The sequence below is a fragment of the Trachypithecus francoisi genome, unplaced genomic scaffold (genome assembly GCF_009764315.1).
Source record: "Trachypithecus francoisi isolate TF-2019V2 unplaced genomic scaffold, Tfra_2.0 Lachesis_group20, whole genome shotgun sequence".
In the NCBI taxonomy this organism is placed as follows: Eukaryota; Metazoa; Chordata; class Mammalia; order Primates; family Cercopithecidae; genus Trachypithecus; species Trachypithecus francoisi.
The window spans coordinates 64,461,627-64,486,568 of NW_022681466.1; the positions used below are offsets into that span (position 1 = coordinate 64,461,627).

Consider the following 24,942-nt stretch of genomic DNA (forward strand, 5'->3'; position numbering starts at 1 on the left):
GTCCACTGAGATAACCATCAGGGGGTGGGGCTTGGGCCGCACGTGTTCACGGGAAACGTAGTATGAGTCCCACACGGGGCATATAAGGATGGAGTAATTGAGTTGCGCCGCTTTCAGGAGTTGGGGGTGGGCAGAAAACGAATACGCTCCGTTTTAATTTAGTGGCCTGGGCTACATGGGATATTTAGGATAGACTATCTGAGACAGAAAAACAAGGGAGGAGGCAGTATGAGAGTGTATTCTCGCTAAATTCCAGAGTTTCTAAAGGATGTGTAAGAAAGTAGAGGTAAAGGTCTCGCGATATCGTAAGACATCCGGCGTGGTACGCTTCAGTGAGCCACAGCGCTAGAAGTAGGAGAAGCTCGCGAGATCTCTGCCGTTGCCGAGGAGACTAGGAGGGGAAGGAGAGGTGATCTCGCGAAAGGAAAGAGGTCGGGAGCGCTCGCGAGATCTCGGACCACCCAACCTGAAAGGTGCTTAGGAAGTTGAAAGGCCCAGAGGAGGCCTCCGGGCAAATGGCCGGAGCTGGACCCACCATGCTGCTACGAGAAGAGAATGGCTGTTGCAGTCGGCGTCAGAGCAGCTCCAGCGCCGGGGTTAGCACGGGCTCTGGTTCTGGGATTGAGGGGCAAGTCGAGCAGCAAGATGGAGGGGGTGGGGAACTGCAGGTCCCGGCAGCCTCTGGGCGTTGTGTGAGCGCCCCGCGGGCTGCCGGGAGCTGTGGTTCCGCGGGCGGGCAGCCGGGACCGCGCGATCTGAGCGCTTGTTCCACCCCGCGCAGGATTCGGACGGAGAGCGCGAGGACTCGGCGGCTGCGCGCGCCCGGCAGCAGCTAGAGGCGCTGCTCAACAAAACTATGCGCATTCGCATGACAGATGGACGGACACTGGTCGGCTGCTTCCTCTGCACTGACCGTGACTGCAATGTCATCCTGGGCTCGGCGCAGGAGTTCCTCAAGCCGTCGGGTCAGTGCCTGGGGAATGCACACCCGCCTGGGAATGTGGCGGAACCTTACCCAAGGCATTTCCCCTTCAGGGCCTGGCTGCAGCCCTTGTTTTCTGGGGCTCGTTTTCGTGGCTCAGAGGGGCGGGACTGATGCCGGCCTGCTTCCCTGATCCTCTGATCCTTCTTTCCAGATTCCTTCTCTGCCGGGGAGCCCCGTGTGCTGGGCCTGGCCATGGTACCCGGACACCACATCGTTTCCATTGAGGTGCAGAGGGAGAGTCTGACCGGGCCTCCATATCTCTGACCACGGTGGCGCATGCCTTTCAGACTTCATTAAACTTACGACCGAATGGACCTGTGTCTGTGTGTAGCTGGGATGCCAGTACAGGGATAGCACACCCCACCCCTAGAGGAAAGGACTCATCTGAAGTCGGGAGCACCCTCAACCCTCCTCTACCAACCGGGATGTCCAGGGGTGCCAAAGGTTCTCTCAAGTTCAGGGGTAGAGATGGGGGACAGGGCTGAATGATGCACCAACAGGCCCCAGGGTGGGCCCCTGCATCTTCCCTCCCACGCTGCTGCTCCAGAATTGTGGCGGGAGGGGGTGTCATCCTGCTCCGGAAGGCCCATTGTTTCCCACCCCGGCCTGGCAACACCGAGTTCCTTTAAGCTGGGGTCAGAGAACGGGCTCAGGTCCCCAAGGGGAGCAGGGGCAGGCGGCCGAGGCTGGGCCCCCTCCACTCTATTGATAGGGAGGTGCCTGGGGTCAGGGACAGATCTCTGAGTTCTGGCCAGGAAGAACGGACAAAAGCGATAAGGCCAGGGGGCTGAAGGATGCTCCTCTCTGCTCATTTGTGGCCCTGGCACGTTTCCCGTTCCTCGGCACAGGGCAGGGGTGATAGTACTTGTGCCACTCCTGTGTTTGCAGAGCACGTTCAGTTCGTTAAATCTTTATTGATGCGTGGACACTCCTTCCCCTCCAGCCCCGCCCCCCAGCCCCGGAAATACTGGAGGAGCTGCACCATAAAAGGAGGGCACGAGATTGTTGTCCCATTCACCACGGGGCTGAGGGGGGAGGTGTGCATGTTCCAGCCCAGATGTTCAGGATTGAGATGATGTGGGTAGTGAAAGGAAAGTGGGTTTTCCGGGATGTGGGGGCTTTCCTCAGCATTGGGTCCACTGACGCCGCTGCTCCCAAGGGGATGCTAGGACTCCGCTCAGGCAGGGGTGGGGGGGGCAGGGCAGGCCGGAAGATGCCGGGCTTCAAGTCTTTGGGCCGAGTAAGAAGAAGGGCAGCCGTCAGGGTTGTTCTTGACTCGAGGGTCATTATACCCAGACCTTTCCTGATGTAGGAACGGCCTGGGACCCTGGTGAGGCCCGGGTTTGCCGCGGCTGCGGGGCGCGCCGACGCCGATAAAGGGCTCGGCTGTAGGGCACGAGGCAATCGGCTAGGCGGAGGCGCAGGCAGAGGCGGCGGTAGCTGGCCAGAGCAAGCACGAGCAGCGGCACGAGGAGCAGGAATCCGGTGACCAGAAGGGCCGTGAAACCGGGGTCCCGCAGGTGCGCGGTGCAAGGGGGTGCCTGGGAGCGCAGGAACTGTGGGAGAAGAGGCATCAGGCCCAAGCCGACCGGGCCATACTGTGCACGGGGTGGAAACAGCCCAGGCGGGTTGAAGTTGTGGCCCATAGACCCCACCGCCAGCATCACCACACACCAACACCCACACTCACACGCACAGCCCGGGGCGCACGCTCACCTGAGAGTGGCAGAGGAAGCCGAAGCCCAGCATGGTGACAGCGGGTAGCAAGATGGTCCCCAGCACCAGCGCCAGCAGGAGAAGATTGAAGGCAGCCACCAGCAGATTCTGGGCTGTTACAAGCACAGCGCAGGCCCAACAGTCCAGGGGGTCCCGGGGCTCTGGGCCGCCACCGGGAACCGCTTGCTGTGCCCCGGGGACATCCGCCATGGCCCGCCTGGATTCCGCCCGCCCGGGCCGCTGCCCTTATAGCCCTCTTTCCTGCCCCTCCCCCGGCCCAGCCTCTCCCCACCCCCCTTATCCTGGAATGCGGCTCTAGGATTAGGCACCCCCCATCCCGAGGAGCGGACCAGAGCCCTGGACATTCCACAGGCGCCTCCGGGGAGGGGCTCGCCCTCGCCAGGGTCTGCGCGGTCCTCCCCATCAATCACGGTCTTGCAGCCCTCCCGGTACTCTCCCTGCTATCACCAGCCGTTAGTGAAACAGGATTTTTTTTTCTTCTTTTATTTTTAATATTAATATTCTCACACAAAAATCACCGAAAATAGGGGTAGGATTGGGAAGACCCCTCTGCCCCTGGGGCAGAGAGACAGTGCAGTGCGAGGGTGCGGGACTGTAAACCCCCCACCCCTCCGCAGCCCCAGCGTGGAGAAAAAACCAACAAAACGAAAATAAAGCCCCAGAGAAACTCACCCCGGGGTGTCCCTGCCCCAGTGAGGCCCTGGCCCTGGGTTGTTTCACACTTAAAAAGAAAAAGGGGTGGGGGTGAAGGTCTGTGTTTTTAAAGTTGGCCGGGGCTGGGAAGGATGGGGTTCCTTTTCCTCATAGTTCTTTCTTTAAAACCTTTAAATTTTTTTATTTTATTTATTTTTTTTACAAAATACCATTTCAGTTCCCACTTCTTCCCCTACAGTACAGGAGTTGCTCACCCTCAGGTGGGGTTGGGGTAGGGTTGGGAGCCGGGGGACTGGTCCGAGAAAGTGCAGGACGTAGGGGAGGGGAGCGGGTTTGAGCACCATGAGAACCCGGCTGGAGCCGCGGGCGGACGGGCGGAGACGGTCGGGCCGGGCCCGGACACACACTGGGGCGCGGGGAGAGCCCTGCGACGGGCGGTCCCTGGAGGGGCGGGCAGAATGGCTTGGGGGTGTGGGAGGTCGGGTTTTCCCAAAAATGAATAAATAGAGGTGAGTGGGACTGTTATAAATTAAAAACCAAAAACAAAAAAAGAACAAAAAATACAAATCATAACCAAGTGAATAAAGAGACATGTACAGGGATCACAGCTAGCATTGGAAGTAAAAAAGGAGGTTCCGGGGGAGGGGTAAAGCCCATAGAAAGAATCTCATTAAAAACCTCGGCTGCCGTAACGTCTATGTACATACACGAGCCGCGTGCATCTGCGCCGGGCGGGCGGGCGGCTGGCAGGGTGAGGGAACCCGTATGTGACCCCCGCCGCCGCCGGAGCCTGGTCCTTGTGTCTGTTGCTAAAAAGGCCAAAGTCGGTGAGGGGAGGCGCTGGTGGGCGAGGGGCTGCCAGCCCCCTCCCCCGTCTCCCATTTTTTTTCCTTTTTTCCTCATATTTGCTAAAAAAAAAAAAAAAAAAAAATGTTTTTCTTAATAAATTAAGTGAGGGGAGCTGCCAATGGGGTGGAAGGGCTGGGCCCGACCCCCTTCCCGGCCACAGGCGGGACCTAGGTCCAGCCCAGGCATGTGCTGGTGGCCCCGCGGCGCCCTGCGCGGGCAGGCAGGCGGGCGGGGCGTCCGGCCTCATCGCGACGTGCTGGCTGGGGCCTGGGGGGAGAAAGCCGGCGGAGGCTCAGGGAAAGGCGCGGCCGGGCTCCCGAAGCCCGTCCCTGCAGCCTGCCCCAGTGCCCTCCTCCGCTGCCCGCGCGCCCGCCGGGCCCTCACCAGCGTGAAGGCGTCGTAGGCCTGAGCCAGCTCCTCCGTGCGGTACTGCTCCAGCACCACCACGCCCTGCAGGCCTGCGCTGCGGCGCCGGGCACAGCCCTCGCAGTGTACCAGGTACGTGTTGCGGCTGCCATTCTCACTTGTCACGAACAGGATGTTAAACACCTCCACCTGGGGCAGGGAGGAGAGGGTAGTCAGGGGGAGGGAGGGCCACTGTGGACACTCAGGGGGAGCAGGGGAGCAGGAGAGCCGGCCCACTCACATCGCACTCGTTGCAATAGTAGGCTGGCTCGTCCTTGACCCGGCCCTGGTAAGCGATTTTCTTCCCTGCCCGCACCAGGCTCTCGCGTTGTACCTGGCAGTGCTTCATGGACTGCAGCAGACAGAACCTGGGGAGCAGTGGGGTTGTGTTGAGACCACCAGCAGGGAGGAAGCCTGGTGCAGGGCTGGAGCAGGGGCAGAGGGGTGGACAGCCCCAGGGCCCTCCCCTGGAGACCTCCCCGCTTCATGTCTGGGTCACATCCTCTGTCCTGGGCATCTGTTACAGGCGAAATTTCCTGTGGTTTTTGTCTATTTGGACCACTAGGAAAGGTCATGACAGTAGGGACCTAGTTAGCCTCCCCAGCACAGGAACACTCCGGGCACAGGCAGACAAGGGTGGAGAGAGGTAAGAATTGGGTGGAGTCAGACAGGAAGAACAAGAACAGGGACCGGTCAGTGGAGGTGGGCTCCCACCCAAATAGGGTCCTCACTTGATCATCTTGAACAAATCGGGGTCGCTGATTTTGACCGTGCGAGCCACGTTCCATGACACGTGAATCATGGGCACGATGGATTTGACATTCTTCACCTCATTCCACTCGTATCGTTCCAGGGCCAGCTGGTACTGATAGGCTGCGGGCCAGAGGCGATCACAATAGGACTCTCAAACAGCCCCCAGACACCTAGGCCCAAGACCCTTCCCTCACTGCTGGCGGCTCTCCAAGCCCCAGCCTCCCAGACCTTGCGGCTGAGGCCCCACACCATACCAACACCTGCCCCACCCTCTCACCGGTGAGGGGCCCCACGTTCCAGGCAATGTTGTTGCACCAGCCGGTGGCCTGCACCCAGTGCACAGTCCCCGCATTAATCCACACGAGGTCTCCGGGGCGCTGCACGAAGCGGTACACAGGGATATTGGATGCATAGAGATCATCCAGGATTGGCCACCAGGAACCCGTCAAGTAATCCACGCCGTGCCTGCGGGGTGGCCACAGGTCAGGTGGGAACTGGGGACCGAGGGCGGGGACGCGGCAGGCTGACTTGCGCAGGACGGAACGCACCGATCACAGAAGGCGCTGATGGTCTCCCAGTAGTGCTCGTGCACCGCGAACCACTCGCAGTCGCCTGGACCAATGTTGATGTTGACGGAGCAGAAGTTGTTATTCTCCTGGTGGCCTGCAGGGGTCGACAGAGAACAGCATGGCTGGCCAGGTCGGAGCTGCGATCCCCGACAGCCCCGCCCTCTGCCCTCATTGGCTGACAGCTGAGCGCCCAGCCCCTCCTCTCGCGCTTCCCGCAGCGACGCGCACAGGCGTGGAGCGCACCTGGCGTTCGGCTGCCGGGCACCTTCATGTACAGCTGCACCGTGTTCATGCCCAGGATGGTGTGGCCTACGTGGCTCAGCATGTTGCCCGTGGATGTTACCCGCATGAAGGCGGGCAGCTTCAGCAGCTCCTGCAGCTGGGGCTTCCACCTGCGGCGTGAAAGTGCGACAAGAGAAGCTACACCCCGCCCCCGCCATGAGGTCCCCGCAGCACTCCTGGCCCAGCTTCCCTGGCCTCAGCCCCACTGACCGCTTGGCATCAGACAGGTCGATGTTGGTGCCAAACTTGATGATGTGATGGTTCTTCGGGTCTGGTGTGCTGCTGCTGGGACGAAGCAGCACAGGTTGGTGGAGAGCAGAGGGAGGGGAAGGAAGCAGAAAGGGAAGGGGCACACCTGTACGGTACCTAGGAGGGGTTCCTGTGGTGCTGTCCGGCTCCTCTGACTCCTCATCCTCACTCTCCTTCTCCTCCTGCTCAGCCAGAGGGTAGGCAGACCTGGGTCAGACACCTTTCGAGAGCCCTCCCACCGCAGCCCCGTCCCAGGACCTGCCTCTGCCACATTGTCGTCTCACCTGCAGAGACTCCTGGAAGGATGAGGCCTGGTACTGTGCGTACTTGGCAATGGTGGTGTGGGAACGGGAGCTCTCACAGGGCCAGATCTGCCGAGTGCCTGTCAGATCCCAGTTCTCATCTGAGGGCTGCTGCACCTGGGTGCGAACTTCCACGGTGTGCTCGCCACTCGCTTCCACCAGGGTCTTGGTGGAGAAGAGGCCCAAGTCTGGAAGGGAGGGCCAAGCAGGATGTTGGGGCAGAGGCAGAGGATAAGGACCACGGACCCAACCGACCCTTTCCCTTCCTACTCCTCTGGGCTCTGACAGGGTGGTCATAGGCTTAGTAGAGCCCAGTCCAGGAGAAATAGGCAGGAACCCTAGCCCCACAGGAAGCTGGGCGTCCTGGCCTCTATCTGCATCCTCACCAGCCCTCTTTCTCCTGCAGCTGCTCAAGGACTCAGCCCCTCAACCAGTGTTCCCAGGTGTGCGAGTGGCCGTGTGCACCGCACCTGACACATAGTAGGTGCTCAATGGCAGCTTCTTTTTTTCCCCATTTGGAGTCTTTCTAGTCAAAACAGCAGCTTCTTTGAGCTACCATTGGATCCAATTAAAGATTCAGTCAAGTGAAAGCCTGAAAATGTGCTTCAAATAACTCAGAGTGGGGAAGGGAGGACATACAGGTATAAAGGAGACAAGATTGACCTTTGTATTTCTCTACAGCTTCCTCTAATTTTGTATGTGTTTGAAATTTTGCGCAACAAAAGACTGAGAGAGAGCCCCAAAATCACAGGTCTTCAGGGTTTTTCTAAAATCTGTATTCTTCCCATGCTTAATCACAAAAAATTCAGAAATGACTCATCAGGCCCTGACTATGGGCCCCTCCCCCTTGCCAAATGCTGGAGACAGATGGGAGAAGAGTCCAATGCCAGCTGACCCATCACTCAGTGGACTCCTCATAGCCACTGTCCTGAGTCTTCAAGTGTGGGATTTCTCAGAGAGTCCTACATGCCCCAAACCCCTGCAGCCCTCCCTGACACTTTCTGCCCCCCATACTCACTGAGCCGCAGGGAGCCCGCCAGGCCCCGGATCACTGTGATGGGATTTCGAGGGTCTGTACAGAACTGCAGCAGGACAGGTGAGAAGGCATCCCGTTTGCTCTCCAGCTGAGACATGACCAGGAGAGCTGGGGTCAGAGCCCTGGCCCAGGCTCAGAGCACCCCAGCAGTCCCCAACACTGTCTTAGAACCCTCTCGCAGGGGTGGTTCTGAGGCCAAGTGGCACACATACATAGATGCTAGGTGTAGGGGGGTTGAGTTTTTCCCGGGGCAGCTTCTCCTCAGTGTTGATCTTCGGTTTCACAGACTGGGCAGGGGAAAGGTAGGACTCTCGAAACTTCCCTTTCACCTTGGCATTCCTGTGGGAGGAGAGTGGAATGAAGACACAAACATCAGGGTGATGGGGGAAGAGAGCCTGTCCCTGGGCCACACGGGCAGCCAACTCACTTGCTGGCGCGCACAACATCAGCAGCACAGTGGCTGATGGTGAGGTCTGCCATGCGCAGCCGCCGCTCTTCAACCTCAGAGGCAATAAAGGTCTCCTTGTCACCACTCTCTACCTTGATGAGCCGGATCTTCAGCTCCTTGGGGGGCCCCTCACTAAGTGAGCGCAGCTTCAGCATGTCAGCCCGGCTAACGCCCGGTGGCCCTGGAGCTTCCTCCCGAGCCTTCTTTCCAGGGACGGAGGCTGATGGGGGTGTGGGCTGGGCAGAAGGTGCAGGAGCTGGTGGAGGGGCTGGAGCTGTGGGTGGCTTGACCTTGGAGGCCCCACCAAGATCGGGCCGGGACTTCTCGCGCCCCTGGATCTCCTCACTCTGCAGGTCCAAGTTCCCCAGCACCCGGCGGCTCTTTTCTTTGGGGGCCTTGGTCTTGGCCTTTGCCCTGCCCTCACGGGGCCGCCGACCCACACTGTCTTTACAGGCCCGCCTGTGCCGCCGGTGCTCCTTCTGGTGCTCCTTCTGTCGCCGCTTACAGCTGCCTGTCACCGCCGCTGCCACCACCCCGCCACCCTCCTCCTTGGCCTGTGTGGGGGGCAGCAGTCGTTCAGTCCCACTGTCCGCTGGCTCTGCTGTGTCCGCTGGGTCGGCTGGGTCAGGGGCACTCCGGCCCACCCGCTCCACAAGGGTCTCGCAAGCCCGGCTGATCTCTTCTAGCACCTCAGACTCAGAGCGAGCAGGGGGCAGAGGCAGGGGTGGGGGCGGCTGGGTGGGGGTCGTGGGGCCCGGGACTGGCTCTTCGCCCGCCCTGCGCTCCCGGGCCCAGGGCCCGCCTGAGGTAGAGAACTGAGATGACGAGGAAGCAGAGGGCTGTGGGGAGCCCTGGGCGCTAGGGGCCACTGAGGTGGGCGGCGGGGCGGTAGCACCTGATGGGGGGCCAGGGGAATACTGAGTGGTGGGCAAGGGCCCAGGTCGGGTGGAAACAGCTGCTCCAGTCCCCCGATAACAGTACTTTTGTCCCTCCAGCACGGAGGCCAAGGATTTGAGCAGGCTGGCCGGGTTGGCGGGTGGTGGTGGTGGCTGTGGCTGAGGGGGTGGAGGGAACTTGGCTAGAGGCGGTGGTGGTGGTAGGGCTGGCGGTGGCTTCTTCTCCTCTTCCTGGGTGGCCGTGGTGGTGGTGGTGGTGACGGCGGCAGCAGGAGCAGTAGTGGTGGGGGCTGTGTCGGTGGGGAAAGGAGGCTGCAGAGATGCAAAGGGCTCCTTCAGCGGGGGTGGGGGGGCCACGCCTGCTTCGTGTTGTTGCTGTTCCTCTTCCTTGCGAATGGATTCATCCAGCATCTTCATGATGTTGGCCAGCCCATCAGGTAGGATCTTGAATTCGGCTGGCTCCTCAAACTGGTCCTCCAGCGGAGTAGGGGGAAAATCAAAGAGTCGCGGGCCTCGGGCAGGCAGCTCCCCAACCCCGGGCGGCACAGTCTGGGGGGCTTTACTCAGGGGGCCTGGGGGTGGCCCCGGCCCCACCTCGGGGGTCTTTGGGAAGGAGACCCTGGGCCGGGGGCTCTCCGGGCGCCTGAAGCTTCCTGAGGTATTTTGGTGGCAGGAGGAAGGAGGGGCTGGAGGCAGGGCAAGAGTCAGGGGTACAAGAGGTGGGTCCTGGGGGTTCTGTGCTGGGCTGGGAGGTCGGGGAAGGGAGTCTATACTTCTGGCCAGATACGGTGGTGGGGGAAAGGACACAGGCCCAGCACGGCTGCTGCTGTGGCTGCCATTGTTGCTGTTGCTACTGCTGGTGGTTGGGGCTGGGGGAGTGGGAGGGGTGTGAGAATCCTGAGTGCCCACAGAAAAGCGGGAGGCTGGAGGCCCCAAGAAGCCCTCGCGATGGGGCAGGGGTGGTGGGGCAGGGCGGGGGGGTCCCTCAGTCCCAAAGAAGAGCTCCTCTAAGATCTCTCCATCCTCTCGGGCTGCCCGGCAGGCCGGACCCTTCAACCAGGCAGGGGGTGGTGGGGGGCGTAAGAGGCGGGGACAAGGGGGTGGAGGGGGTGAGGAAGGTCCAGGTGGCAGGGATAGGTGGGGAGTGGCAGCGGGAGCCCCCAAGAACGGTTTCCGACTGCTGTGCGCCGAGGGCCCCAGGCGGCCCTGGTGAGAGACCTCCAGCGAGGGAGTTTGGTAATGGTCAGCGCCGGGCTGCAAGTGTACAAGCAGGTGGTCAGAGCATTGCTCGGACAAGCTCAAGCATCCTCAAGACAAGCTCCACCCATGCCCCCCTTCACCCGCAGTTGTCACTCACAATGCCTGGGTTTGGCTCCACGCCCCGGAGACCGGTGTTGCTGCTGCTGCTACTGCTGCTGGTGGTGGTGGTGCCGGGGAGGCCAGGGGGCCGGGAAGGGGCGTAAGGCACGCAGGCGGTGGTTGCTGCTGGTGAAACGCTGGAGTCCATCCGCGACCTCTGAACTCTGCTCTCTCTAAGGTCACTTCCGGGGGGACGGGTGGCAGGCAGGCAGCCATGGCTCTCTGCTCCTGGGGGGCGGGGGCCCGGGCCTGGGGGAGCAGCCGGGACCAGCCGGTGGCCAGGGGGGTGCGTGGTGTACGCTGGAGCTGGGTATGGATATGGGTGAGGCAGCGAGTGCCGCTGCTCCTATAGGAGATAAATGGGGATGTAGGGTGAGGAATAGAGAGCATGGGACTTGCAGGTGAGAGGTGAAAGGCAACAGGCAGGGACTCACCTGACGCTCTGGGGGTGCTGAACCCTTGCGCTCTGGGCCCCAGGCATCTCCATGCAGGGTACTCCACAGCCCTGGCTTGGTTAGCTGAAATGGGGGACTGGTGGCCAGACCAGGCAGGGGTGGTGGTGGCGGTGGTGGTGGTAATGGTGGTGGAGGCAGGGGCAGTCCTGGGGGAAGGCCAGTCTAGGAGAGAAGAGAGTGTGAGAATGAATCCCGTTCCTTGCCCAAGTCCTGCCTACTTACTGCCTGCTGGCCCCCCTATACCCACACCTGTTCAGAGTTGCAGCCTCTCCTTCGCTTGCCTCCAGGGCTGAGGCCCTCCTCCCCTGAGGGGCCTGAGAGTGCTGCAGGAGGCACAGGCTGCACCACTGGAGGTTCGGCAGCTCGCTTCACCGGGGGACCTCCCCGCTTGGCTCCATAGTTCCGCTTGTGCTGAGAACAAAAAGAGAGAAGAGAAAATGGCACGGGTGCAGGCACAGCCTGGCCTTCCTCCCTAACCCATCCAGTGCCAGCCTCACCTCAAGGTGTAGCAAGTTCCACACTTGCTCCAGTGGGGGCAAAACCTTGGCTCGGTGCTGGCAGGAGCCAGTATGAAAGTTCCAGAGCTGGGCCTGGGGGTGGGGGGACACAGGGCAGGGACACATGTCAGGTGGGGCACTGAACCAGAAGGCACAATTGTACAATCCTGTCCCCCATGCCCTGCCTCTTCCTACCTGCTGCAGTCGACCAATGCGGGGTCCCAGCTCAGCGAAGCTTCCTCCATATCGAAGGGCGCTGTGGTAGCAGCGTGTGGCCTCCTCACTGTCGTGCTCTGACTCGTACAGTTGCCCAAGCTGTTCCCAAAGCCCTGGCTGGGCTGGCTCCCGGAGCAGTGCCTGCACACAGCCATGCAGGGATTCCAGCTTCCCATGGAGGGGTCTTGGAGTGGGCGCCCTACAGAGCAGAAGGGGTGGGGGTGGGGGTGGGGGTTGGGTTTGGGCTTGAGGGGACTCTTTCAAGGCCCCAGCCTTACCTCCCACTCCCAGAACCTTCAACGATCCACTCACCCTGGAGCATAATATGGTTTGTTGGGGTGCCCAGAACTACTGCCGTGTGAAGGGGGTAGGGGGGCAGGAAGCGGGGGCTGCCCAATGCTGGCTGAGCATCTGGAGAGAGAAGGAGTCTGTTACATACAGCAAGGAGGAGCAATCTTGTCCTACCTAGACAGGAGGGGGCTGACGCACAGAAACCCACAGAATGACAGGAGCCCAGGGAGAATGGCACAGATTGAGGGGACAGAAATGGAAAGAGGTGTGCCTAGAAACAGAGGGCCCCAAGTTCTCACCTGCCTCCAGGCAGCCATGCGCTACGAGGAGGGGGATGAGGCGGGCAGGAGCTCCAGGCCCCAGCACAGCTCAGGCCCCCAAGGGCAAAGGCTTCCCGTGCAGCGCGGGCCCCTGGAGGGTCCACTGCCCGATGCATCCAGCCTGAGTTGGGGATAAGAAATTGTGCTCTTACTGGAGGCAACACCAGAGCTGCCAGTGTACATCCAGCCAGCTCAGCCCCAGATTTTCCCTTACCAGGTCAGCAGTGGCCCCAGGAGCCCTGGAGATTGGGCACGGCCCCCTGCCCCAGCTCTCTGGGACGATGGTCGGGCACCAGCCGCTTTGATAAGAGTGCCCGCTACCCCCAGATGGCTTCCTGGGTCCTTTCACAGCCAATTCTACAGAGAGGAGGAAAAGGAGTGAGACGAGCTGGCCAGCACATAGCCAAGGCCCAGGGGCTGGGATGGGCGGACTGTGGCATCCACCAATCTGTCATTTGTGCAAAGGGCCCGGCCTTAGCTTTCCCCAAAGGGAGGCCCACTCAGCCCAACCAGTCCCTAGAGGCCCAGGAGTGTGGCTGGGAGCCAGGATGTGTGTGGCAGGGAACCAAAAGGCCGGTCAGAGGGACCGGGTAGCTGCGCTGCTAGGCTTCCAGTCCGGAGCCACCCGGCCGACCCGCAACGCAGCGGCCGCTTACCCGGCCTCCGTGGGAGCGTCCTCACACCGCGTCGGCAAGCTCCAGAGATCTGGCCAATCACAGGACTTCCTTTCTCCCCAGAAAGCCAATCATCACCCGTGTCTCCGCCTCAGTAACAGCCTGGCCGGAACCAATGGGAGCGAGGTGAGCCCGGCAGCGGTGGCCGGGGGAGGAGGGGCGCCGAAGCCGGTCAGACGGGCTCAGCTCCGGGTGACCCCGATGTGACCCCGCGGCTCCCACCTTGGGTCCCCATCTAGGATCTGACACTCCGGCCGTCAGGGCCAGAATGCAGCCAGGACAAGACGCATGCGGATGAGGCGGATGAGGCCGGTGAGTCGCACGCTCCGGCCGGCATGGGGGCTGGCGCTACCCGCAAGCCTCACGCACCCAGAGCGGCCGGTGGCCACGGCCAGGCCACTCGAGTAGCCCCGCGCCCGGCCACCGCAAGACCAACTGACGGCAGACGGATGCAGAACGCAAAAAAGACGTCCCTCCCCTTCCTCACTTCACCTCGCCCAGTGACAGACCTCCCTATCCCGAGCGGCCCTAATAACTGCTTAGGGCTGGCCAGCCACAGCGACTTACACGGCACCCAAACCCGTCCACGCCGCTATCAGGGCGCTCCACCCCCAAGCCTGACCCCGACCCAAACCTTGGTCAAGCCCTCAATCTCATACCCAGTTGCTCCAGGTCCTCTACTTCCCCTGGCTTTCTGGGTCTTCAATACCGACCGACCCCCAAAATCAGACCCCCTTTTAGTCCCCCAACTTCCGAGAAGTCGCGCACCGCGGTCCCGAGTGGCCCCTCTCTCGTGGCTCGCGTATCCTCTCTGCCCTGCCCCGCCGGGGCCACGCGGTTCCCCACGGCCCACGTGGCCCCCACCCCCCAAGGGAGGGGGGGATTTCGGGGGTTGCCCGTGACGTGGCTACTTGCGCAGCGGAAGCGGTGTGTGTAAAATGTACGGGGGGGGGGGTCCTGAGGGAGGGATGAGGGCGGGGCCCGACAGGCAGTGACATCACCCTTGTCCCACTCTCACCGCCCACTCCCTTAAAGAACCCAGAACCCGTTTCACTTCCTCCTTCACACCCCCCCACCCCTTCGCTTTGGTGCCGGCTGGACCCCCGGCTGGCACAGCGCTCCCCTCTCCTGGGCACCTTCCCTTTAGCCCCAGCTCTTCCTTCTTGCCCCTCTAAGCCCAGGAGCTGCGACCCCGCGCCTCCTCCGCGCCTACCCGGCGTCCCCGCAGGTAGGGAGCCGGCTCGGCTCCCGGGATCGGTCCATTGAGAGTCTAGAGTACAAAGAGCAGCGAGAGGCGAGTGTCGAGTACAAAGCGGCGGGGGCGGGGCCAGCGCTCCAGCTGGAGCGAGCGCCGGGCAGGAAGCCGGGGGAGAGTGCGCGACGAAGGGTTGGGGGTGGCTGGAAAGTTCGCCTTCGTTGAGAGAAGTCTGCGCTGTGGGGAAATTTCCACCCAGCCCACAAGGGCAGACGGGTTTCTGGTGAAAAGAGCCTTCCTTCCCGAAGGGGTAAGGTCGTTTGTTTGTATGGAAGCTCTTGGACCCTACAGGTCCCTGCGTGCCACTCTCCCGCCGAGCCCTTGTGGGCGCTTGGGCCCCGCGGACCCTCTCCGTGGTTCACGTGGTAGTACTGTCAGAACTCTCTCCTCACTAGAGGCAGCATCCTTTCCATCAGTAACCAAGCCAGGTACAGCGCTGAACTGTGGTCAAGTATGGCACTCCCAGACTGCCCCCACCCAAGTACCGAGGCAGGGGCGCGGAGGAGACCCAAGGAGCAAACGTGGTGGGGGAGCCGGGGAACCAGACAACAGAGGAGCAGATGCCTGCTTGGGAAGTGGTCCCAAGAGCGCCGCCAGTTACCAGGAAAGGCAGCTTCCCCTACGGCGATGATGACACTTCCCCTCTGCCACTTCCCCTTTCCCACGGGGAACTGACTCAGCTTTCCCTAAGTCAGTGAGTGCTGTCCCTCCAGCCCCCTGCTCTTCCACCTTTATCCACAAAGCCCCATGCCGGCACCCAAGAATACAAAGCCCTTACTTGAAAACAAAACTTCCTGTACACTAAACACACACTCATTCTGGCCAGCCACCTCGGATCCTTGTTCGCACCCGGGACACAGGCGCTGGACTCCTCACTCGTCCCCCGTACAAAGCCCTCCCTCGGGCTCTGATTCAGGTTTGGGGTGGGGGAGCGTGAGTCACCCAGAAAACCTTCCCCTCTTCCCACTGACTCAGCCCCCGCCTCCTGAACACACACAGACACACAGTCAGAGGCAGACACAACTCCTCAGCCCACACACCGGCTCACCACCGGTCCCGCGGAATTTCCCCTCTCGTCTTCCCCCACGATAGCCCCTCCCCGTGCCGGGCAGCCCCGACGCGGCGCTTGCACCTGTTCCCCAGCCGCCGCCGGCTCGCGCTCCACTCTCACCTCCACTCTCGCTCTGGGTCAAGAATAACCCTCCCTGACTCCCGGTGTCCATACTAACCAAGGGGAGGGGACCACGGACAGGCACAAAGACTGACACCCCCAGACTCCTCGGAGACAGGCGAGAGGTAGACGCACGCGGCCAGAGCCAGGCTGGGAGGCTGATATACTTCTGAGGCAGGCATTCCAGTCTCTCCCGACCCGACCCACAACCTTGGGAGCCAGCGGCTCTGAAAGGGTTAATTCCGCTCCTGCCGAGGCCACACCCCCTCCATCCGGGCACTCCCGGCAAAGCCCAGCTCCACCCCCTCCATCCGGGCCCTGGACTCGGGACTTTATCCGACCCCCTACACCCCCGCCCCCGCTGGAGCCCCAAGAGAGAAATACTCCATCAATCACACCCACTTAACTCTCTCTGGGCTTGAGCCGAGGAGTCCCTCCGCGCAGCGCCGCAGCCGCGCGGGACGCGTGGAAGAGGCCTGAAGTGCGCACGCAAACTCACGTGACGGCCAGAGACAAGAGCCCACAGATAGTGTTTTACCGAGCCGACAATCAGCGGGCATGCTGCGCGCGCGCCGAGGTGGGGCGGTCCAGGACATTGGTCGCAACCCGCTCCCTGCCCGTTCTCATCACGCCTGGTGGAAGCGAGGGGTTACAGGCTCGCTTCTTACCTGGGGGAGGGGGAGGCGGAGGGGAGGGCCGCCGGCTGAGGCTCCGCTGTGACTCAGCCACCCGGGCAGGCCGCCCGCCCGGGATTCCCTTCCCCAGCCTTCCCCTGGCTGCCGGCCCCTCCCCGCCCCCCACCGAGGAGTGACGGTGCCGGCCCCGGCCCGCTATGTGTCACTGCAGGCCTTGTGTCTGCCTCTGACTGGGCGCTGTGTTCACCAGTCTGTCTGACACGGTCGGCTGTGCGTGGGTCCCGGTGTCTGTCTCCATGTGCACCTGCATATCTGCTCATCTTGTCTCCCTCTGTGCCTGTGTCTGACGCGTTCCTGTCATTATCCCTGTCTACATGACTCCGCGGGGCTGTCTCTGTCTGTGTGTCTGCCTAGCTCCTGTCTCGGTCTTTTGTCTGGGTCTGCCTCTGCATCACTAGCGTGATCACGTGTGTCTCCGCACATGCCCTTCTGTGTTTGCCTTCATGTTACTGAACAGAGTCGGGGCGACACTGGCGCAGGCCCACCCTGCTGACTCCTTGCTACACTCCTCTGGATTCTGACGTCTCGCTGGATCAGTGATCACTCTGTCTGAGTCAAGAATTTGGAGGTCTGTCTGCCTTCAGTCAAGTTCGGTCCCATCCCTCCACATCCCTGCTTATCCTCACAGCTCCCTGTGGCTCCCACTGTGGTAGTGGTAATTGCTAGCATTTCGTGCATATTTGTTACATACCAGGCACTGTATTATTTTACAAGCATTTCTTTTACTCCTCCCCAAAACCTGACATAGAGGGTACTCTGATTACCCCCATTTTACAGATGAGGAAATTGAGGCCCAGAGAGGCTAGGTGACTTGGCCAAAGTCATTCTGCAAGTGAAGAATGAAAGAGCTAGGCTTCTTTCCAGAACCACATTCTTACCATGCTTATATACTGCCTCTGTCCTACTCTCCCTCAGTTTTATCCTCACAGGCCATCTCCTGGGGCCAACCTTCCTCTCAGCTCTACCCATGTTACCATCCCCAATGTCTCACGTCCTCTAGAGGAGAAGGTAGGAGGCTGTGCAGCCAATCTCAGAAGTCATAGGTTCTTGGTAATGAAGCTCATTCAGTTAACATTATTCAACACAAATCCACCATGCACCCCAGTGTGCAAAACATCATGCAAAATAGTGAGAGACACATAGAAGAAGACAGTCCCACTCAAGAAATCCCGTATGTAATGAGGAAGAACACCACACAGAGAACGTAAGCCCCTGGCTTAGGGATTATCTTCCCTTTTCTCCTACAAAGGAATGAGAAATAAGGCAGGGCCTCAGGCAGAGAACTGACAGAATGAGAGAGGGAAGCAGAAGAGTAAGACTTAGGTATGGGGGCAAATGCTGTAGTGCATTGGGGAGAGAACGGGACTGAAAGAGATCTGGAAGGAAAGGTGAAATGCCAAGACTGCTGTGGCTGGCAGTGATCTCCAGTATCTCCCCAAATAAATTCTGAACACTCTCCAAAAGCCAGGGTATTCAACAACTCCTATAAGGACAAAGCCCTTTCCCTACCAAGAAAAAATTACTCCAGGGTAGCTCATATCCACTTTTCAGCTTGCAAACTCTATCTTCATTCAATAAGCAACTGAGTTGTAGCACTAGGGAGATAGTGGGGGAAAGATTTTTTGGTAGTAGTGGAGAGGCTGGTGAAGTACAGGGCTGAACCATTTATAGGAGATAGAAGGGAGGTCCATAAACCAGGAGGGCTAAACCACTCAAGCACCACATGGTGGGGTGCTTAGAATTGGACAGGACCATTCTGAAGAGTGGGCATGACCCAGATCATATGAAGTTATCTCCAACCATGCGGTGCAGAGTTAGACTGCTGGGGGGAGACGGCCACTCAGACAGGACTTACCAGATGGAGTTTGCTGTGCCCTGTCTCATTGGAACCAGCACCCCAGCAGTGGGGTACAACAGACCACAGTGGGTGGGGTGAGCAGTGCTACGGGGCTGGCATGTTGCCCTGGGGGGAACCTAAAAGAAAAAAGTCAGTTAGAGGTGGGGGTCTCCCAGGCTGGAGAATTTCCCTGGGCTCCCTGCCCCCCTCATTAAGGAGAAACCTGGCTCTGGTGGTCAGATACAATGGGAGAATCTGTTTCCATGGCAACCAGAAAAAGCCATCCCCAAAGTGGTCATCCAACCTTCCCCTTTGGGAAGCAGGCTGGATCAGTTGGGAAGGGGCCATGATATGGCATCTGAGTAAGTCTACAGTAGACCCCCAACCCGTGATCCCTCTTCTGACAGGACCCTCCTGCTGAGACTCCCTAGCCCCAGAGTGGCCCCAGCTGCCCTGATATCTGCATCCAAGCCAGCCTGAGTCCCAGCACTAGGGCATGCAGACCCTCTTCCTTCAGCTCTGTGTCCTCTCCAACCTTATGAAGACACCAGACAGCCAACCCCACCCTCTGGACTCTGCCCCCTCGTCTTCCCCCAGGCGGGTGCAGGCAGGTCTTGGCTAGCAGCATAGGTAGCCAGACTAGATGAACGGGCCTAACAGGGAGGGGCCATCCTCCCCTGCAAGAACTCTTGAGTTTGGGCCTGAGCCTGGAAGTAGCCTCTGCTGCAAGCCTCCCCTCCCTGCCAACCCCAAGGCAATATCCTGTTTCCCCATCACCTCCTTCCTCTTATGTGGCCTAAGAAGGTGATAGAGGCCCACTCCCTTCCCAACCCTCATAGACAAGAAGCTAGGTCTTTTAGCATAGGTCCAAGGCCAAGAATCAGGTGTCCATCAGGGGTCAGAGCTAAGTCGGCCCTCCCCTCAGACTCACTCCTCAGGGACCTATGTTTTCTGCTCTGCCCTTATGGACCCAAACACTTGGGGTCCCAACCTAATCTCTATACTCCCTAGCTTTCCAGCCCCCATCCTTCCCCTTGCCCCAGAGACTCAGGCCTCTAGCCCCAAGTCCCCATGATGCAAAGTTCCGCAAGCTTCTGTGGCTGCTGATGACACTGCCCCCAGGGAGGTGCTATTTCTGACCCACCAAGGCCCCCTCACTGGGCCAGGGTAGTGGTCAGCTGTAGGTGGGAGAGGTCAGGCAGGCAAGGCCCTTCTGCTGGGGAAGGGAGCTTCAGGCTAGAACTCTCCAGGACAGGGAGGCTCACAACCTGGGAGCAGGGAGTGTATATATGTAATCTGTGGCATCTGTGTTCTGCGGTTGTGCTGGGGGAGGGACTCTCGAAGGGCTAGAGAGCAGAGTGGGCAGACTTTAGGACAGACCAAGAGGAGGAGTGAGGGGGCAGCTTAGGGGGTCAGAGGGGTGTGTGAGGGGTGTCTGGACAACAAAGTGGGGGAGGGGCTAACAGCCATTTAAAGGGCCAGCCCCAGAGCTTTAATCCCTCACCAGCCCTGGCCCCAAGCCGGAGGCTGTAATTCATCTGTCCAACAGCTGGGGTGTGTGTGTTTGTGTGTGTGTGTATGTGTGAGGGGGGCATGTGGACGGGAAGGGGGAGCTGGGCTGGGGGAGGGGCTGGGGCTTTCTTGTGCACAGAGCCAAACAACAAAAGGAGAAGCTGAAGTGCCAGCTCCAAAGTGCCCAGGCCAGACCCCTGCCCTGCAGACCACTCGGTGGCCCCTACCTGGTGGCCGACAGACTCCATAGTTTGGACTCAAGGATTCTTGGCCAAGGAGTCGGTAGAGCCAAAGGTGAGGCCCTGGGAAAAAGCCCAGGCTGTGTACCCCCCAGGCAGGCTGTCACCCCTCATTGCACCTTCCCAGCCGCAGCACTGTCCCAGACCTGGCAGGCCCAGCAACAGACAGCCTCAAATGCCCTGCTCACCAGCCAAGCCTCCCCAGACATGGCCTGCCGGCTCCCCCTCACGCCGGCGCAGGGTGGCAGTGGCCACACCGAGGCTGTCCCTTTAAATCATTACCACCCCTGATTGTGTGGACGAACCAAGGGCCCTGCCCCCCAGGCAGGCGGCTTGCCACCTCCCCCCGGCCGAGTCCCCAGAAATGTGAGGGCCATTTAAAGGGACAACAGAGAGGCAGCCAGGTCTCTAACTGCCCCCCCACCCCCACCCTACACACACAGCCCCTTTCCCCAGCGACACACAGCCCCTTGCCCCTCCAGGGGGCCCCCTAAATTCCGGTTCTCTCCCCACCCCTAGAGACTGCTAGAAGGAGAAAGGGGGCCAGAGTTGGGGAGGCGGGGAACTGGGGGGGAGCAAGAAAAGGCAGGGACTCCCTCCTCCCCGAGAGCCCCAGGGGACAGGTCAGAAGGGAAGCAAGAGCCCAAAGCAGCAGCCAGACAGAGCCCCAAAAGGTGCCCTGGGCAGACCTAGGACGCACAGGCTGTCGGGCGAGAAGGGAATCAGGCTGCACGAGACGCCGGCGCGGCCAGCGGGCGACAAGCCCAAGTGGGGGCGATGGAACAAGGAAGGCCAGGGAAAAGAGGCAAGGCCGGGGGGAAACGGGGAGATGGAAAGGGGAAAAGGGGTCATCCGGGAAGGTGTGGAGGAAAATCAGAGAGGGGAGGGCGAGCCAGGCCGGGGTTACCTGCTGGGTGTCTGTCCCCCGGCGGTGCCCCCGGAGTCCGGGTAGGGAGGGGGGGAAGCAGCAGGGGGGGGAGTGGGGGCTGGGGGGCGGGGGAGACGGTCCCTCCTCTGCCTCCTGGGCCTGCCCCGGCGCTTGCAGCCTCTGCCTCCCTCCCTCCTCCTCCCCGTCCCTGAGTCCCGGAGTCAAACAAAGAACTGTAGCAGGCTCTCCCCAACCCCCTCCCTCCTCCTCCTCCTCCTCCTCCACCACCTCCTCCTCCCCTCCCTCCCTCCCCACCAGCAGGCTCCCTCCTCCTCCCTTCCGGTCTCTTCCTTTAACTACCCGCCCCCCCCCCCCCCGCAGCCCCCAGCACTAGTCTCTCTCCACCCACCCACCCCAACCTTTTACACACCCCTCAGCCTAGCCCTGTCCCCACTAGAGAAACTGTGGAGTCCCTTTGCAAATGAAAGGCTCCAGAGATCAACATGGGAGGGGACTGGGGTCTTGCTTCAAAATCAAGAACCACAATACAATTATTTTATTTTCAAGGCCCACGGAATAGTCTTAGCTATTTCTTCTCCAATAAGGGAAAATATAATCCTAAAGAAAGCAATACAAATCTGCCTAAAGCCTTCATCAAATAAAATGCACAAAGCCGTTGAAGCTAATCCCCAGCCCCCTAACCCCAATCTCCAAATTAACACAAACTATCCACTCCCCCTTAACAAACTCCTAGGGTTCCTGCTGGTTTGGAGCAGACCCACAGCAATAATAATAAACTAATAACTAACACCATTTATTAATAAAAGTATTTCATAACAACAAGCACTCATTCTGTGCCAGGCACTGTGCTAAGTGATTTGCAAAGATTATCTCATTTTTTTCCTCCCAGCGACCTTCAAGGTAGGTGTTGATATTTAAATTTTCAAGATTAACATACGAGGCTCAGAGAGGTTCCGACCTTTCCAAGTCCTAATAGGCACTAAGTGACAGAGCTGGAATTAGAATCCAGGTCTGACAGTCCAAGCTCTAAGGTACATAAAATCACAAACCGAGTTACTCCAATACCATCACCAACCCTAGCACTTAATAGAGAACAACCATAGCGATCAACTGAGTCCCCCTCCACCAAGTGAGAGGCTACAAACCGATTCACCTACATACACACAATAAAGACGGTGACTTTTCAGCCTAATACTGTTTCTTGACCCTTTTCCTTTTATTGTTTGCAGCTGGGGGTGTGCCATTAAGGGGACGTCAGGGATAAGCTGGTGTGTACCCCATACTACACACAACTCTTCCGTCTTTCAACCACTCCCACTTCAAATCAATCTGGGGAAGGGGGCAATAGGACACTTGGCCATGCAGCAGGTGGTAAAGTAAAAAGACGGCTAGGTAGCTTTTTCTATGGGGGAGGAGCCTTAGAGGGGAAGCTCTTCGATGCCAATCTAGGGAAAAGTGACCCAACGCTCCCTCAGCCCAGCCAAGGGGCAAAGTCTTTCAGCCACACCACACCCGTGCCCCTCCCCCTCACAAAACTCCAGGCCGGGGTTTCCCACCTGCAGGATGCTAAGACCAAGGGAAAGGAGAGGGGAAAGAGATGGCACGGGACTGGAACTGGACTCGGGGCAGAGGTGGGAGGGAATAGAAGGGGGAGGAAGCCTCATTGCCTGGCAACCATCCCGGGGCACGTGCACTGGTGACATCATCCCAGGCCACCTCTAACACAGACCTTTGACCCCTACGGGGCGGAGTGGGTGTGCTCGCTAAGCTTCCTGGAAACACCCTTAGGAATTCTGGGAACCCAAAAAGGAGACATAAGAAGAAACCCAGGCGTCCTTATCTCTTTTACCCCTAATACGACTCCAATCCCAGGGACTCAGGCCTCTTGCCTGTCTCCTCCTCTCCGCCTGCAGCCCTGACCTCCCAACCCACATTTCTGACGGGAGTCGGCCCGACACGCCCCTCGGAGATACTGTGCCTTCTCTCTCCTGGGCGAGATCTCGGTGGGGGCCGGCAGACGGGGACGGGGGCACCGGGTCCCGCGGGGCTCCGTCTTCCATCTGCAGGATCCCCCGTGCCCCAGCCGGCCGCCAGCCGGAATCTGTCTGGGTCCCCAACTCTCCCGCCCCTCCCCGCGCTGTTCCAGGGCGGAGTCTGTGGAGTTGAAACCAGGACACGGCGAGAGGAAGAATTATATAACCGGGAGAAGCGGAGAAGGACGAGTGGAGACAGGGACAGACAGCCCGAAAGGAGCCGAGGGAGGTGCAAAGAACGCCGGGCGAATGAAGAGGAAACGTTAGGAATGGGAAGGGTTTTGGTGCACATCAAAGAGCAGGAATTCACGCGAAGAAGGGGCGTGATGGCCCAGAAGAATCACCTGGGCCGTCCGGGGCTTCCCCGCAGTGCCCTCCCCCGCCGCCAACAGCAGCTGGCCCCAGGCGGGAGAAGCCTTGGGAAGGGGCGCTGGTACCCGCTCGCTTTCTCTTGGGAAAGCAACCTAAGCCAGAGCCCGGGAAGGCAGCGGCCGAGCAGATGGGGCCGGAAACCACAGCTCCGCCCAGCCCACCTGGGAGTGTGGGGCGCCAGCTGGGGGGAGGTGGGGAACAGGTAGTCGACCCTCCCGAGCCAGGTTGGGCATTATGGTCGCGACCCGCGAAACGGTGCAGACCGACCGAGACATGTGGGTCCCCAAGGGCTGAGGAGCGCAGCCTCGGCGGCTTTACACGGACTCCACACAGGGGAGGGGGCGCCCGGCTCGCCGCGCAGGCGCAAGGGGGTGCTCGGGCGCGTGCAGCGCAGGGCGGGGGGTGGGCGCGAGCGTGTGGGAGTGCACGTGCGGGTCCCGGGCAGCTGCTGCCTCCCAGCCTCCGTCGCTGCCCCTCCCCTCTCCCTTTCCTGTCGCTATCATGCCCCTTCCGCATTGGCTGCCAGGGCCCTGACGTCAGGGCCGACCGATTGGGCGGACGGGAGAGTTCGAGAATCCGGCTCCCAATTCTCGCCCACCAGTTACTCTGGCAACAAGGCAAGCAACCCTGGGGAGGGAAGGGGAGCCGAGGTGAACGCTGCGCCTCGGTCCCTCCCACCTCCGGACAATCGCCGAGTCCCCTTCGGTCGCATCGCAGCTCGCTGCCTCCCCGCTTTCCTCCCAGGGCTCTTCCTGTCCCGGGAACCAGGCGTCCTGCCTTCGACCTTCCCCACAGTCTTCTGGCCCTCCGCTCTGTCTAACCTCCCCCCAGCCAAGTGTCATAGCAGAAGCTGCAGCAAACAGGAAGCGAATCTACGTCGCTTAGCAACCGCCCCGCGTGCCCCCCTCCCCACTATTTACCCCTGCCCGGAGAGGTGGAGATTGAGAGAGTCCCCAGCCTCCCCCCCATCTTCTGCGCTGCGACCTCCTGCCCACAATTTCCTGTGAGGGGGACCAGATGACAGGAAGTCAAGGGGGGCCTCAGCCCACCTTTCCCTCGGACCGGGGCGGGGGGCTTCACTACTTTCACGGTCACATCCCCCACCCGCACTCCCAGCTGCCCTGGGTGCGCGTCTCGCCTTCGCCATCTTGTGGCTACGTTGGGAAGGTTCCGCACCGAGAAGCCGTGCGGGGCGCGCGAGGGCTCGGGAACGGCAGAGTGGGAGCAGAACTAGGGATGAGGAGGCTAGCGGGGCGAGACGGAGTGAAGGGGAGGTGCAGTGGGGGGAATGGGATGGAGGCGAAGGCTACCGCTGGGAAGCTCTCGGGGCCGCTGGTGGGAAGGTCAGGCAGAGGCTTCTACACCTTACCCGCGCAGAGAACTGGAGGGAGACTTAAAGTAGCCCTGGGACCGGGACACACCCAAGTCTGACCCATCTGACCTTACTGGGCCATGGCATTGGCCTGTCTGCAAACTCTGCCCTTTAGTCCTGACCTTCAGTGAGGACCGCTGCGCCCCGCCCCGCCCTGGAGTCGGGAAGGGGAATCCCAGCCCAAGGGGAACGGGGAGTCCTTTCAGGCCCCTCTGGACATCTGGAACGTGAGACATCTGCCTCCCAGTTCTTCCTCCTTCCCCGCCTTACTCTTCTAGGGGACCCATGACCTTCGCCCCAGTCTTCCCAGTGCCCTTCCCAAGACCCAAACGTCCATCCCCAGCTCTACCCCTCCAGAGACTCAGGCGTCCTGCCCCGCTGCACCGGGAAGGGTTCCCTCTTTCCAGACGTTCTCGCGGCTCCCCGTTACCTGGTTCTGGGGGGGGTCCCAGGTGTTCAGGCTCCCCAAGGTATCCCAGGGGGTCGAGCGGCCCCCCCTTCTCCCAGGCCGGGGCTGGGGGGGCCGCTCCGCCCAGTGGCGCAGTTGGATTTTCCAACACAAACACCCGCACCCCCGCTCCCCAGCCCCG

The 24,942-nt window shown here is 60.4% G+C and overlaps 3 protein-coding genes across 16 annotated transcripts in view; 1 reads left to right on the forward strand and 2 right to left on the reverse strand.

The window, feature by feature from the left end:
* Positions 1 to 1,295, forward strand: part of NAA38 (N-alpha-acetyltransferase 38, NatC auxiliary subunit) — a 30,401-nt gene extending 29,106 nt beyond the window's left edge. Inside the window, exons 1-3 of one of the 2 annotated variants that reach the window (XM_033184711.1) lie at positions 96 to 596; positions 782 to 965; positions 1,137 to 1,295. In XM_033184711.1, coding sequence (XP_033040602.1) covers positions 516 to 596; positions 782 to 965; positions 1,137 to 1,249 — 378 coding nt within the window. In that variant the 5' untranslated portion in view covers positions 96 to 515 and the 3' untranslated portion in view covers positions 1,250 to 1,295. Of the gene's footprint in view, positions 1 to 95; positions 597 to 781; positions 966 to 1,136 lie in introns of those variants that run through there. The other variant, XR_004430841.1, reaches the window with a different exon arrangement.
* Positions 1,296 to 1,866: 571 nt separating this feature from the next.
* On the reverse strand, positions 1,867 to 3,041 carry TMEM88 (transmembrane protein 88). 2 transcript variants are annotated; one of them, XM_033184710.1, is made up of 3 exons: positions 2,702 to 3,041; position 2,312; positions 1,867 to 2,214 (listed from the first exon to the last, which is right to left on the reverse strand). In XM_033184710.1, exons 1-3 carry the CDS (start codon positions 2,909 to 2,911, stop codon positions 2,000 to 2,002), a joined length of 426 nt encoding a protein of 141 aa, XP_033040601.1. In that variant the 5' UTR covers positions 2,912 to 3,041; the 3' UTR covers positions 1,867 to 1,999. The 2 variants fall into 2 exon arrangements, with proteins under 2 accessions (XP_033040601.1, XP_033040600.1); XM_033184709.1 differs by having other exon boundaries at positions 1,880 to 2,541.
* A 148-nt stretch (positions 3,042 to 3,189) lies between these two features.
* On the reverse strand, positions 3,190 to 24,938 carry KDM6B (lysine demethylase 6B). Of its 12 annotated transcripts, none has more exons than XM_033184690.1 (24): positions 24,783 to 24,937; positions 17,954 to 18,072; positions 12,960 to 13,079; positions 12,518 to 12,660; positions 12,283 to 12,424; positions 12,005 to 12,103; positions 11,672 to 11,891; positions 11,477 to 11,569; positions 11,229 to 11,390; positions 10,959 to 11,141; positions 10,523 to 10,870; positions 8,249 to 10,419; positions 8,034 to 8,160; positions 7,804 to 7,909; positions 6,768 to 6,973; positions 6,601 to 6,665; positions 6,445 to 6,516; positions 6,196 to 6,344; positions 5,932 to 6,046; positions 5,661 to 5,848; positions 5,362 to 5,503; positions 4,872 to 4,998; positions 4,610 to 4,780; positions 3,190 to 4,492 (listed from the first exon to the last, which is right to left on the reverse strand). In XM_033184690.1, exons 5-24 carry the CDS (start codon positions 12,417 to 12,419, stop codon positions 4,469 to 4,471), a joined length of 4,905 nt encoding a protein of 1,634 aa, XP_033040581.1. In that variant the 5' UTR covers positions 12,420 to 12,424; positions 12,518 to 12,660; positions 12,960 to 13,079; positions 17,954 to 18,072; positions 24,783 to 24,937; the 3' UTR covers positions 3,190 to 4,468. The 12 variants fall into 12 exon arrangements, with proteins under 12 accessions (XP_033040581.1, XP_033040580.1, XP_033040569.1 ...); XM_033184689.1 differs by having other exon boundaries at positions 6,445 to 6,519; XM_033184678.1 differs by having other exon boundaries at positions 3,190 to 4,780; positions 6,445 to 6,519; positions 24,783 to 24,938.
* Positions 24,939 to 24,942: the final 4 nt, after the last annotated feature.

Bases quoted from the DNA above. Each gene is read 5' to 3' on its own strand.
- KDM6B (XM_033184678.1), bottom strand. From the start codon at position 12,419: ATGCATCGGGCAGTGGACCCTCCAGGGGCCCGCGCTGCACGGGAAGCC. The intron at 12,104-12,282 runs GTGAGAACTTGG...TTCTCTCTCCAG, and splicing joins GCATGGCTGCCTGGAGGCAG to ATGCTCAGCCAGCATTGGGC. The intron at 11,570-11,671 runs GTAGGAAGAGGC...CCCCACCCCCAG, and splicing joins GCATTGGTCGACTGCAGCAG to GCCCAGCTCTGGAACTTTCA.
- TMEM88 (XM_033184709.1), bottom strand. From the start codon at position 2,911: ATGGCGGATGTCCCCGGGGCACAGCAAGCGGTTCCCGGTGGCGGCCCA. The intron at 2,542-2,701 runs GTGAGCGTGCGC...CTTCTCCCACAG, and splicing joins GCTTCCTCTGCCACTCTCAG to TTCCTGCGCTCCCAGGCACC.